We start from the raw sequence: 13,639 nt of genomic DNA, 5'->3' as shown, positions 1-13,639 counted from the left end.
AATTTCCCTGCAAATAGAAGCTTCTTTTCTATTTCAATCTTTAGCAGTGTGGTACCCAAGTAAAAATTTACTATGTGAAAATAAAAGGATTTTTCTATATTAAGATGTTTGTAGCGGCAAAAAGTAGGAAGTTGTCCAGAAAAGTTGACCCTGATACTTCTTGAGAAAGTGTTTAAATTCAGCGAAAAAGAACAACATATTTTTTTTGGACTCATGTTTCTCTTAACTGATGATACCTCTAGAAGCCAAGGTCTGAATTGTCTCAGTCATTGCTATCCTCAAATGATCTATATCTAAATGTTCACCTTCTTTTCCTTACTTCACGAATCCACAAAGTGTTCAATCATGTGAAAGTGAAAAAGTGAGGCTCCAGCCAAAATAATAAAACTTCGGTAAGAGAAAGAAAGAAAGAGACAATGAAAGAGAGAGAGAGAGAGAAAGAGAGAGAAAGAGAGAAAGAGAGAAAGAGAGAAAAAGAAAGAAAGAAAGAAAGAAAGAAAGAAAGAAAGAAAGAAAGAAAGGAAGGAAGGAAGGAAGGAAGGAAGGAAGGAAGGAAGGAAGGAAGGAAGGAAGGAAGAAAGAGAGAGAAGGAAGGAAGGAAGAAAGAAGGAAAGAAAGGGAGAGAGGGAGGAAGGAAGGAAGGAAGGCAAGGAAGGAAGGACAGATGGAGGGAAGGACGGAGGGAGGGGGGAGGGAGGGAGGGAGGAGGGAAAGAAAGACAGAATGAAAGAAAAAGAGAAGCTGAGGATGCTGACACACTTGAAGGGCCTAATTAGTTCACTGCATGTAATATCTATACATATAGCCCACTCATTTTACATTCACCAAGAGTTCTATTCAGAAATAATATCAAACTCTATTGATATTCAAGTTATGGCCACACTTGATGTTTGGACTTTTCATGGTTTCTCATTAGCATAAAGACTATATAATGTTTAATTTGATCATACAGCAAATATTGATTGAAAACATAGTACCAAATTTTCCCAAGAGAAAACAAATTCTGCACTGGTGGGCATATATAATTCAAGAAGTTCTTTTTGGGGCCGGCCCAGTGGCATAGCAGTTAAGTGCGAGAGCTCTGCTGCTGGTGGCCCCGGTACGGATCCCGGGCGCGCACCCATGCACCACTTGTCAGGCCACGCTGTGGCGGCGTCCCACATATAGTGGAGGAAGATGGGCACAGATGTTAGCCCAGGGCCAGTCTTCCTCAGCAAAAAGAGGAGGATTGGCATAGATGTTAGCTCAGCGCTGATCTTCCTCATACACACACAAAAAAGTTCTTTTTGTTCCTTTAAATCAATTCATTCTGATTAGCATATTTCTTAAGTTTCTTGTTTGTTTTAGCAAAGTCTTGACATGCTGAATTTTATGACATTCTGTTAAATATGAATACTGTGTTTAAAAATCTATAATCAGTTGACCTTACCATCTATTTTTAGCTTTGTTTTAGGCTAATAGGGTTGGGTTTTAGACATTTATTGGTAAACTTTGATTTTTCTGTCTCTTTTCATTTTCTGTCCTTTCTTTCTCTTTGTTACAGTCCAGTTGAACCCAGCTAAACTATTTCATATATGCTCATAAAATGGGGTATGTCCTATAGTCAGGTATTCATAGTCAGGTATTCATTTGCATTGTAGTAGGAGAATTCTTTTAGACAGGGAAAAAAAAAAAAAACACGTTTTTAAGGATCAAAAAAAAAGTTCTGAGGGGCCGGCCCGGTGGCGCAAGCGGTTAAGTGCGCGCGCTCCGCTGCGGTGGCCCGGGGTTTGCTGGTTCGGATCCCGGGCGCGCACCGACGCACTGCTTGGCAAGCCATGCTGTGGCGGCGTCCCATATAAAGTGGAGGAAGATGGGCACAGATGTTAGCCCAGGGCCGTCTTCCTCAGCAAAAAAAAAAGAGGAGGATTGGCGGATGTTAGCACAGGGCTGATCTCCTCACACACACACACACACACAAAAAAAAAAAAAAGTTCTGAGTACCCATTATTCCAGGTCATTGAGTTACATAACAAATGAAAGGGATGGATTTTACAAGTGCCCGGTGACACACTTGAAACAAATTTAAAAGATAGGAATAATAATTTTGGCTGCCGTCTACTAATAATTATCTTTGCACAACAAGAGCAAAAAGTAAAGAATTAAAAAAAAAATTTCCCTGAATTATTGTAGATAATTATACAGCCATCTAGTTTATCTAGACCTTCTTGGCCAGAATGAGATCTACCATAAGAGTTAATTTCTTCTTCTTGATAATACTTTCTAGTCAAATAATACAAAAGAATTTATCTGAGACTCCAAGTCGAAGTTAGGCTTTAATTTCAACATGGCAAGTTATACCAATAAAATTTGGAGAGAGGTTTCATGTTGTTGATAAACTGCCTGGCTGCTCCAATATTTTGCTTCACTTTAACCATGGAGATTTGAACTAAAAAAGTTAAAAGGCAGGAGGGCTTGTAAGTGGTTATACACAAATATATTGATCCAGATCACTCCAGTCTCAGGAGAAAGCCATACTCTCTTGCTAGCCTTGAAAGTTAATGATATCGGCCACAAAGGAAAGCTTCTTGGGAGGCAATAAGAGAATTGCTCGAGGAACTGAAGTGTGGGTATGGAAATGCACAGTTCCCTGTTAGAGGCGACACAGAAACATTCATATTTGTTGTTCAAAGGCTTTAAACATAAATTGACTTTGACAGATTTCATTCTGTATAATTTGAGATGCTTTGCTCTATATCTTAATGTGACCAAGTCTGAATACAGTATTGTTGGACTGTTATCTTTAATCCTTATATTATTAAAACCAGTTTATTATTTTAAGTAAATGGATGCTGCCAAATTTGCAAACCAGGGCTCAATGCCACAATCTGTAAGTTTGTCTTATTTAAGGCATCTTCTACATTTTTTTCTGCAACAAATGAAAACATGGAGAAAAAAATTTTATGTAATTTATAGTTACGTTTTATCTCCAGGGGATAAAACATTAAGGAATCCGTAAACAAAATTATTTTTTTTTCTCAGTGATGAAGAACTCCATACATTTAGAAAATGTTCAAAAGTGTCTAGCATTCTGACTTTTGGATATGAGTAAGTTGACTCTTCTGGGACAGCAAGTTTTTGTCCTAAATTATTTTGCTAACTGATAATTCTGATTAAAAATTGTTCCAGTTTGTTTCTTCCTTTTAAAATTTCTGTTCTCAACAAACTCTGCTTGAATCAACCAGTTACATGTAAGTGAAACATTTCTAAATGATGATAAGAGGCTACCTAACCACCTTTAATTTTAGAAGACTGGGAATATATCTTCATCTCTCCCACAGAACCCCATCAAATGCTGTGCGGGACTCTCTCCCCAGCTCCAACTCTCTGGAGCATCCCTGAATGAGATGGATAGACCTGGGGTCATCAAGGCTTCTTTCTACTCTAAAGTTGACCACTTGTTTTGCTAGCAGCCAAAGCCCAATTTGAGAACAAGGTGAAGAAGCATATGGCGTATAGTATAGCCCCCGAAATAATTTTACGGATTTTAGGACATAGAATAAATATTTCCTGTTCTTTATGATTAAATTTTCCAACTAGGGAAAGATGTAATTTCTATAATGTCAGAACAACAGAAAAAGAATGTATAAAATTAAATTGCATTCTTCTCACTGAATATTAGCTCAGCCAGGCATGTTATAAAAGGAAAAAACTGTTTTGTTTTAATATCACTTGCACACTGATAGTCTGTTCTTTTGTGCTAATTTTAGCAGGCTTTTCTGTGACATATGGCAGAGCTGGTATTTGGCCTTCTTTCTTCCTTCAGTCCAGATGTTCTGACACTTTCATTTACCTTCATCAATGTAACCAAGACTAGTTCTATCCGTCACCTTCAGAGAATTTCTATATATAGCTCTGTGAGTTTCTAATCCCAGTTTCACTGATATGTGCAGCTGCTGAGAGGTTGACACTACTAAAAAAAACAAAAATGGCTTGTGAAGGATGTTTTTCTCTTTTCTTTTTAAAATAAAAATGAACAGCAGTCAGATAAATCATTTGGCTTTCATTAAACAAGAGGTGTCTGCTATAGAAACTGCCTCTCCTTTAAGGGTATCTATACCTTCATGAAGAAAAAAATTAAATCTCTTTGTTCAATCTCATCTAAAACTCCTGTCCATCCCACTCTCTCCATCTGTCCCTGTGTCCTCAGTCTGATGTATGATTGCCAGGCAGCAAAATGGCAGAAATTGTCTTTAAAAAGTGAGGTGGTGTGAAGAAGCAATTTTGCACATTTCTGATTTTACCTCAATTAATACATTGCTGTCCTGCTTAAATTTAATTACATTTAATAGACCATAGTAAAAATATATTTAGTAGAATCCCTTCTTTATCTCCAAATAGTGAAAAAGCCACAGAGGAAGAATGAATATAAACCGATTCCTTTACTTTTAAAATTTGTATCGAAAGAACCAGAAGCAAGCTATTACTTAGGCTTGCCACCTAGTTTTTCTTGTTGCTGCTGCTTTCAAATAATAACCAACAGCGCTTAAGTCTAATATGAAGAATGATCTGATCAGCAACTAGATGAATTAACTGAGAGGATAAATTCACTATAATTTAATGGATTCAAATTAAGTATTTTTCATTATTTATTAAAAATTAAAAAGCAAGCTTCTTAAGAGTTAAGCATCCAATAATATACAAAAAGATAATTGTCAAAATCTTTCTCAGTGAAACAACAATCCTGTTTGATTTTTATAGGGAAATTTTCTGAATTATGGGGAAGAGGATGCTAACTTGAGTTTTGCCACGGGTAACAAGAAGGTAAAAATACTAGCCAACTCACACACCATTCCAATTGTGGTCGGGGTTGGATTCACGATTAGAAGGGAGTTGACCCAGCTCAGCAATAAGAGGAGCTGTAATCTCATTTAGATGCTTAGGAATGGATCCTAAGCTTATACGACTTTGCTAAATAATAATCTGATGCTTAGAAGCTCCTCAGTGTAACATAAGTTTACCAGTTGCTTTTAGCTGTAATCTTAATACATTATCCTAAATGATGGAGGGGTAATTTAACTATTAAAGGGATGATTATTATTGACTATGCCACATTTGATTAAAATTATATTTTAATGAGACTAAAAATATGAATTATCCATTTTGAAATCTGCAAGTTTTAGCACTATCATCAAAACAGCTGAGAAGGGCAGGTTATCTTCAATATGACTACATGATCATTTTCAGATGTTTATTAATTATACCACAGATGACTTTCAACCAATCATATTCTGAAGCCAAAGTACTATTATACTTACTAAACACTTGCCATCATAGAAAACAGTGGTAATGAGCTCTTTTTATCTTTAATCATTCGTCTTCTGACTTTATCAAACCAACATTTGAATTAATTAACTTGTCTGAAGACCCATCTATATTTTTGCAAAGAGTACTTTCTCAGTCAACTCACCCAATCTATGCTCTGCTTTTACTCATTTCTCCATGCTTAACTACTCTTTACTATTATATACTACAAAGATCTGAAAATCTGGGCAACATTACATACACACACAAATCTCTTAAGAGGAATATAAATCATATTATGAGAGGTATTTTAAAAATTATACAACAGAAATAATGTGATGGGAGTATATTAATTACTTTATAGCATGTGTGCAAAAGAATGACTTATGAGATAGATTATTAAGCATGTTATTTGCTCAGATAATTTATATCTGAGTCATCAACTGCTGCTCATTTTGCTGTCGTAAACGGTGAGTATCTTTTAAAAGTTCACACTAGCTATATTATTGCTTATGGAAAACATGTTTCTATTTCCCTAAAGGTTCTATGAAGTGCACAGAAGTGGAAGTTTCATATGGCATCATCACCATTGCTTAAATTATTGCTTGAAAGGTTGTTACAAGATATTGCTAGGAAATCATTTTTAGACGAATGTACAATTCAATATGAAAAGTACAGAGTGAGACAAAGTATTAGGTTGGTGACTTTTCATAATATAAAAATCGAAGCATTCAGAAACAAGGCTGTCACTTCGACATTTGCTTCTCTGTCCAAAAGTTCATAGTTTATATCTTGGTGGTGAGGATCAGCAAATATTGTGATACACTGCACAGCTCCAGCAGTAACTAAGAAAATGGTACCATATCTAGTGTGCCTAATAGCCCTATAGTGAGCAATATTCATCCCTCATGCTTATCAGTGTTGACTTCTATCTCTAATAAGTTTGAAGACTCATGTTCAAAGGCAGATTATAAACTTGAAACCAAAGCTAAAATTAAAATTTGTGAAAGAAATAATGCTATGAAGCCCAGGGTATTTAGCTTTTCAAAATAACTACAAATAATATATTGCTATCTCAGTCAACTTGTATTTATTTCCAGTAATTGGGATTATTTGAGTACTCTTCAATGATTCCCAAATCTGGCTGTATATTAGCATTACCTAGAGTGATTTTCTAAATACACATGCCTAGGCCCCACCTGAAATCTACTGAATCCAAATCTCTGAAGGTAAAACCTAGTAATTTGTATTCTTAAAACCTTCCTAGGTAATTCTTATGAAGGCAGCCAGACACTGCCAAGCTGATGAGTTGAACCATTGAGCAGGACCATTTCTTAATAAGTATGGGATGGCAATGAGGCACTTGACTGAAGCTGTGGTCTGGTCATCACACATTAGAAATAAAGACACAAACTTTACTTCTCTACATCCCAAGTCCTTCTAAAATGTCACTCCTTTTAATTATGTAATATCTACCTTCAACACACACTCAAACTAAGAATATTCATTACTTTATAAAACTATTTTACAACATGAGATGAACTGTGATTCTTCCTGTGTTATAAATGTATCAATGACTCTCTTTTTTCATAAAAGGAAGAAGGAAGGAAAGAAAGAACAAAGGAATAAAGGAAATAGAAAGGTGGCAGGACAATAATATTTAGGTTTCAATTGTTTGAATCAAGTGTGAGGAAGGAATTTTGCACACTATCTCAATATACTCTGACAAGATTTATGTTAATCTGTGTATAATATCAGTGTTCTTCATTCACCACCTGAGGAGCCTGAATTGAGTCCAAAGCTGGGGTCAATTTACCCATTTAACAATAAAATTTGTTCAATCTCGTCAACATAATTTGCGTGTATTTTAAATCAGCTGGTTGTGAGTTTAAGTACATTCGTATCAAGAGCTACCCATAAAGAATCACCACTCAGCCTGCAATATGTCAAACCTTAATAATTTAGTCTCTCATGCATCATGTTTTTCAGGTGGTACCTAATAAGGTATGCTTGTAGGAACCTCTGAAATGACATAATTTTTGTAGTTGAAGATCTATAATCTAATAATATAAATACTCAGGCTGTAATATAGAGCTTGGTTCTTAGACTTGAGTTTCTGGGTATTGTTGGCTGAAAGGCATCTGGTGCCACCCAAAGCCTATTCAGAGTCATGGATAATTGATTCTGAAGGAACATTCAGAGAAGTTACACCAAGTGCTTGAAGTCAGATTGTATTTTGAAGAAAAAGCAGAGGGAGAAGCTGCAGATGTAAGCCACGCCCCAGCACAACTGAGAATGGTTAGTTCACTTCAGAAGTGCATTGTTCCTTGGGCCAGGAGTTGTGTAGGTCTTCCTCTCTGCCTGAAACAGGCAACAGCAACTCTTTTGGTGGCCATGTTAGGTTCAGGGGTACAGAGAAGATGGTGTTTGATGAGTCCAGGCTTGGGGGTGGGGAGGGAGATGGTTTCCAGTGACAGCATGGAGTAAGAGAGGGCCTGGGCATGGGCTAAGTAGTGCTCAAAATGCATGATGAGACAGAAATCTAAGTGTAGAAGTTTTACTCTCTACCCCGATGGTCCACAACACCTGCCCTCAGCAAGCCAGGAGTTCAAGGAGGCATCAATAAATACATTTAATGATGGTCATAATCTTGAGCTCACTCTTGATACCTCACAACCTCAAATACACTATTTCAATTGGTAGCAATATGATTCTGCACAAAACACAGAGCCTGGTGGTTTTCCAAATTCTCTGTGGCTTTGCCTTTTGTATCTATCAATTTAATTTTGCTTTATTGTTGGAACTCTGGAGGAATTTGCAAAATTAAAAGCCTTGCTGCACTTGTGAACAAAATTTTGTTTAAGTTGCTGTCCTGTTTTGCTCTGTTTTTCCTGGAGAGGCACACACTTTTGCACTTTCACAATAAAACACTACATTCCTGATACTCTTGTCACTGAACAAGAGGAACAAGTGTGAGACCACAAGAGTTCACATTTGCAGCAGTGAATCCACAGACACACTCTCAAGTCTCAGGCATCCATGCCTGTCTCAGAGTCACAATAGGTCATAGCTCACTGGACTCCATACATAATTAGGTATTAAAGGTGAAATCCAAAATAATTTAAAATATAAGAGAATAGACGAATATTGAGGAAGATTTTAGACAGTTGGGTCACCTGTCACCTAGAAGCTATATCTTCTCTCCCTTATTCACACCATACTACACAGCCAAGAGACCCAACTATATGAGTTATCCAGGCATTGAGTATTATTCTTTTTATTATGGCTAATGTTACCTATTTATTAAAGTTCACAAAGCACATACTGTGCAATATGTTTTGGGTGCATATGGAGGTTTCTAACTTGATTCTGCTGCCAATATGAAGCTTTGGTACTCATGGCTAGTCATAAAGTCACTTCTTCAAATTAGTTGCTTGAAAGAACACTAAAACAGAGGAGGTATAGGTACAAAATTATATCTTAAAATATCACTTTTAGAGTGGGTTTAAGCCATTTTCCCAATTTAATACCACTTGATTTCTAATGGGACATCCACTTAAATTCATTTTAATCTGACACTCTAAAATGCACGATGTGTGTAATAGTTTGTAGGTGAGAATACTGTATAGATATTAGTCAAATGAAATACCAACCACCACCCATTGTTATTGTCACAATTCCTAATGGAGGATATGTGGACTATATCATATAGGACAAATAAAAACATAATACTTTTTCACAGCTTCTAAATTCTATGACTGCAGCTAGAATGAGTTAATTTATACAGTACCTTGCAAACACATATAGCAACAGTGTAACTATAATAATAAACTGTACTAGGTTGGCAAAATAGTAACAGATTAGACCACTGCCTCAGACTAGAGCTTCAAAGATACATTTAGATTATATTGTATGAAAAATGTAGTTTACATCCTGTCTAATAGTTCTCTGGCATATTCTTCATTCTGACATTTGTGACAATGTAAATGGCTACTTCTTCTCTAAGTAAAATCATATAAACTAAGAAAGAGTTTGTTATTCTTCTGACAAACTGAATGTATATACAATTCATGTCTTGGGTCTTATTACCAATTAACAGATAATGAAGTGGATTTTCAATGATGCTTTTAAAATATGCTTCCCATAGATAATCTTAACTATAGAAAGAATAATCATATGTTTACAATAGTTGTTGAGACAAATCTTTACAAAAAGCAGAGAAATAGATTGGATGATTCCTGGAAGTCTTGTTCAGCCTTATGGTTACAAAACACATTGTTTACCACCAAAATGTTTACTGATTTACTACATCATAATAAGTTCTAGGTTACTGTGCAGAATAAGGATAAATGACTTCAGTGAGCTTGGTTTTCTCCCCATACTCCCATGCTATAAGGAACCCCTCTCAGCACAGCTAAGGTATTTCCTAACTTGGCATGAGTATTTAGGTGCTCCCAGCCTGGTCTGTCCACATTGACTGTAAACCTCCTCCCTATTCCCTGTGAAGGAAGGGGGTTAATCTCCCAGTCCCCTGAAAAGATTCCTTTCTGAGTAATTACCCCCATGAGAGCACCCTGTCCTCAGCCTACACAGCCTCCTGTAAACACCCTGGTCTTCTCACCCCCACGTGGTTCAAAACAGAGACCTAGACCCAGGGAAGAGAGGGACAGGCAAGGACTCAGAGAGCTCGGGGTCTAGGTCTTGTTTCCACGCGACGAGTGTTGCACTAGCATCCTCATAAGCCCCAGGGTGAGAATAGAGTTCAACAATTATAAAAGTGATCCTCATTATAACAAATACTTTGCATATCTATAAATGTTTTCTAGCTACACACTTAGAGAACTTAAAAACACTAATTAAGCCTCATAGACTACATTGGATGCTAGTTAGTATGTTCCTTAGCTGAGTTATATCATAACCAAATCATAATGTAGCCAAAATCTCTGACCAGAAAAAGAAAAACATTACTTTCAGTTGACATAAGTTACCAATGACTATACCTATTGGAGTAAGAAAATGGCCACTCTAAGGTTTCAAGGAAACAAATGCTTCCAGCTCATGAAATTCAATAGAAATTTAGGTTTTATATCTGATCCAAAATAGGAAAACTCTGGACACACTGTGCTCCTAATTTCAGAGTGAGTCTGTAACTACATTTTCATGCAGTGCTAATTAATGGGAACATGTCTTCATTTTAGCCAAACATGTGATGGAAGCCTATTGGTAACTATGGTGATTACCAGGTCTAAAGGTTAGACCTAGTTCAGCGCTCATGAAGGTGATTCACTGAATTTAAAAGCCACATCAATCAAACTGCAGAAGAACATTTTTTTTTTTATCTCAAAGTCATAAAATACAAGTTTATCCTTGCTTTTTATCATGCAAGGAGAAACAACATCCTTGGCAACATGTCCTGCACCTCTTTCTCACTAATGCCACTATTCAGGGATCTGCGCCCGAGAGTGGCAGTTAACCCTTAGCAGGCATCCAACAAGGAAGGGGAGGGGGAGTACTAACATGTCATTTAGTAGGATTCTGTTTATCAGAATGCACTTTAGTATGTTGCAAGAACTACCTATATTTATAAGTGCTAAATTGAAAAGGGTCCAATGTAGCAGAGCATTTCATTTTAACCATATTTGTCAGAAGATGGCAAAAAGACCTTTCCTTAATTTTGGTTACAGATATATCTGCTATTAGGAAATTCCATTTCCTCTGGATTCCATGCTACATTAGTTAAATCTAAAAGATATATTTACTAAGCAGACAAACAATGCTTTCTCAGCATCTGAAATCCTTAGTTATATGTATTCTCAGTCCAAGCACTAATTTCTCTAAACAAGTGAAACAATATTAGATTAATAGGTTAGAGTCACATAATATACCAACTATACAGTAGCAGATTCTGAAAATCTATTAATGTTGTGTGAAATGTAATCATCTAGAAGAAGAAATGTGTATAAAAATAGGTAATATCCCTAAAATATTTTGCTGAGTTACAGTTCTTCCTGCTGGGAAGTTTACCACACCGCCGTGATATACATATGAAATGTCTGTTCAGAAAAACCAAATTAGAAAATATTCCTCACATACCAACTCACTAAATGTAGGAATATGTAATCAAAACTGGCTCTCAAAAGTGATACAAATATATAGGGAAAGATACCTGTATGTGTGACAAACAAGAAAACACAGAATCTATTTATTGGTTAGTTGTGAAAGGGGGCCCATACTTGTAATTAAAATATAGATATGACCAAAAACACTCAGATGGATGGACACGTCCTATTTCTCCCCTGCCCTCCAGTTTTTTTATTGACAGTCATCACCCACCTTTTTCTAGGATTATTGCCTGACATAACACAGAAATTCCGCTGCTTGTTCTCAACAAAGCAGTGAAAGAGAAGCAATCTCTTTCCACTCTCCAGTGGTGACCCATGCTCTGGGCTTGTGCTTTTTGGAGGAGTCTTTGATCTGCAGCAGGTCTCAGAGGCTCGTCTCCCGGAGGAACATGGTGCCAATGTTGTAGGAAACCTTTTTTATTCTCGATGAAGAAAGAGAAGTCTTCGGCTGCCTAGGACCAGTCCTTACCTCCAGAAAATAGCAGATCCCAGGGATTTCCTTTGGAAAGTTGTCTGGAAGCTCTTCACGGGATCGAGGAATGAATGTGAAACTTTCTTCCCATTTTAATAATCTAAGAAGAAAATATAGACAATGCGAATCAAATAGGCAGGGGAAATGTGAATAAATGGATAGAAATTTTAAAGAGTCAGGAAGCCTATCAATGACTGTGCTCATGCTAACGCCCCTATTTCTTTGTATAGAGTGGCCTTCATAGGATTCTAAATGCTAGGAAATGTTACTTCTCCAGAAAGATCCCTTCATGTTATAATAATAATAAAAACACAAAGCTGTTCCTGGTACTACTTGAAAATATTTGTTCAAGTTTGACTTTTCTAAACAAAAGGTTAAGGAAACTGCGTAATACAAGTTTTTATTAAAACATGTAGGATTTACCCTTTCTGTTTTTAAGACCTGCCCAAATTCTAAAACACTCTTTCTATGTTTTGTAGACTCTTGATAAGTTTTAAATGTGTGTGCTGTGTGTCAAACACATAAATCAAGTATTTAGCTTTGTAGAACAACATTCATGACTCCAAATGTCTGTGATATCTGGTTACTGATTCCTGGCAATACATATTTTCTAAACTAACTAGCATTATTGGTCAAACAGCTTAATTCTTCCCTTCCAGTAACACATCAAGACTCTTCTAGTACACTAACACTGGAGATTTATTCTTGTTCAGTTCCATGAAAGGTTCAGTTTTATGCCCATATTTAAAAATGTGGCCCAGTAATTCAATTTAATTTAACAACTCTTATGAGCTACTTCTTATCGCCCAAGAAAAATTTCCTAGACACTCTTATGAATATAATGGCAAGTAGAACACAACCTAAGAAGCTTAAAGTTTTGTCAACAGAGATAGAAACAGGGAATAAAAGAAGCAGGAAATAAAAACTGAATAAACAACCCAAAAAATACAGCAAATACAAAAAATTCTGTTCTATTAAAACAGAACAGACTAGATGCCACAAGAAAGGTAGATACAAAAAGGGACTGAAGTCCAGAAGAGGAAAAACGTTTGCAGTGGGAGGACCACAAAGCCTTCTTGGATGAGATGGTACTTAAAGATGGGCAGAATTTCAACAGGTGAATGTGGAGAACAACATAATCAAAGGTTTAGAAACAAGAATATTATGATCAGGATCAATACGTTTCCAACCATTCCAACAGAATGAGGTAAGGGTGAGAGATAAGGCTGAGGCAGTAGATTAAGACAAAGTTTTGAAATCCTAAATTGAAAGTTTAGACTGTATTTGGAAGGCACAATGGAGCCAAACCAATCACCTTTTTCCTAAAAACAACTCATCCTCCTAAAACAGGTTAATGTTACAAACAGATCCAAGTTATTCAGTATAGAGATGGGCCGGGGAAAAGGAATCACTGTGACGGAGAGAAGGCAAAGTCTTCTTTTTCTCAAAAGGCAATGAGTTCAAGGAGAACAAAGAATGTGTGAAAATGTAAGATCATTGCACAAGCAATGATAATTATCTTTACACAAAGGAGAAGAAAAAAAATCATTCCTTTTCAAAGGTTCTTAATGGATAGAATATATCTGAAAATAACAGTTGGTGGTGTTAAGAATTCTTACAATATGAGCAATCTATATTTATGTTTATGAACTGGAGTTATAGCATTTTGCCTTATAAAGAAAAAAAAATCTAATTCACCATCCCTTAAAAAGTACTATGCAAGGATTATATTAACTTGGGATATGAGGAAGTGAGGCTCATT

General features: G+C 36.3%; 1 protein-coding gene across 1 annotated transcript in view; it reads right to left on the bottom strand.

Moving 5' to 3' along the window:
* Window positions 1-1,970: 1,970 nt before the first annotated feature.
* Window positions 1,971-13,639, bottom strand: part of GUCY1A2 (guanylate cyclase 1 soluble subunit alpha 2) — a 274,966-nt gene continuing 263,297 nt past the window's right edge. The window contains exon 8 of the mRNA XM_058545304.1: window positions 1,971-11,977. Within this exon, the coding sequence (XP_058401287.1) occupies window positions 11,770-11,977 (208 nt within the window). The 3' untranslated portion in view covers window positions 1,971-11,769. The remainder of the gene's footprint in view (window positions 11,978-13,639) is intronic.

The sequence above is a fragment of the Diceros bicornis genome, chromosome 7 (assembly GCF_020826845.1).
Source record: "Diceros bicornis minor isolate mBicDic1 chromosome 7, mDicBic1.mat.cur, whole genome shotgun sequence".
Lineage (NCBI taxonomy): Eukaryota > Metazoa > Chordata > Mammalia > Perissodactyla > Rhinocerotidae > Diceros > Diceros bicornis.
This window is presented reverse-complemented; position numbering and strand designations above follow the sequence as displayed.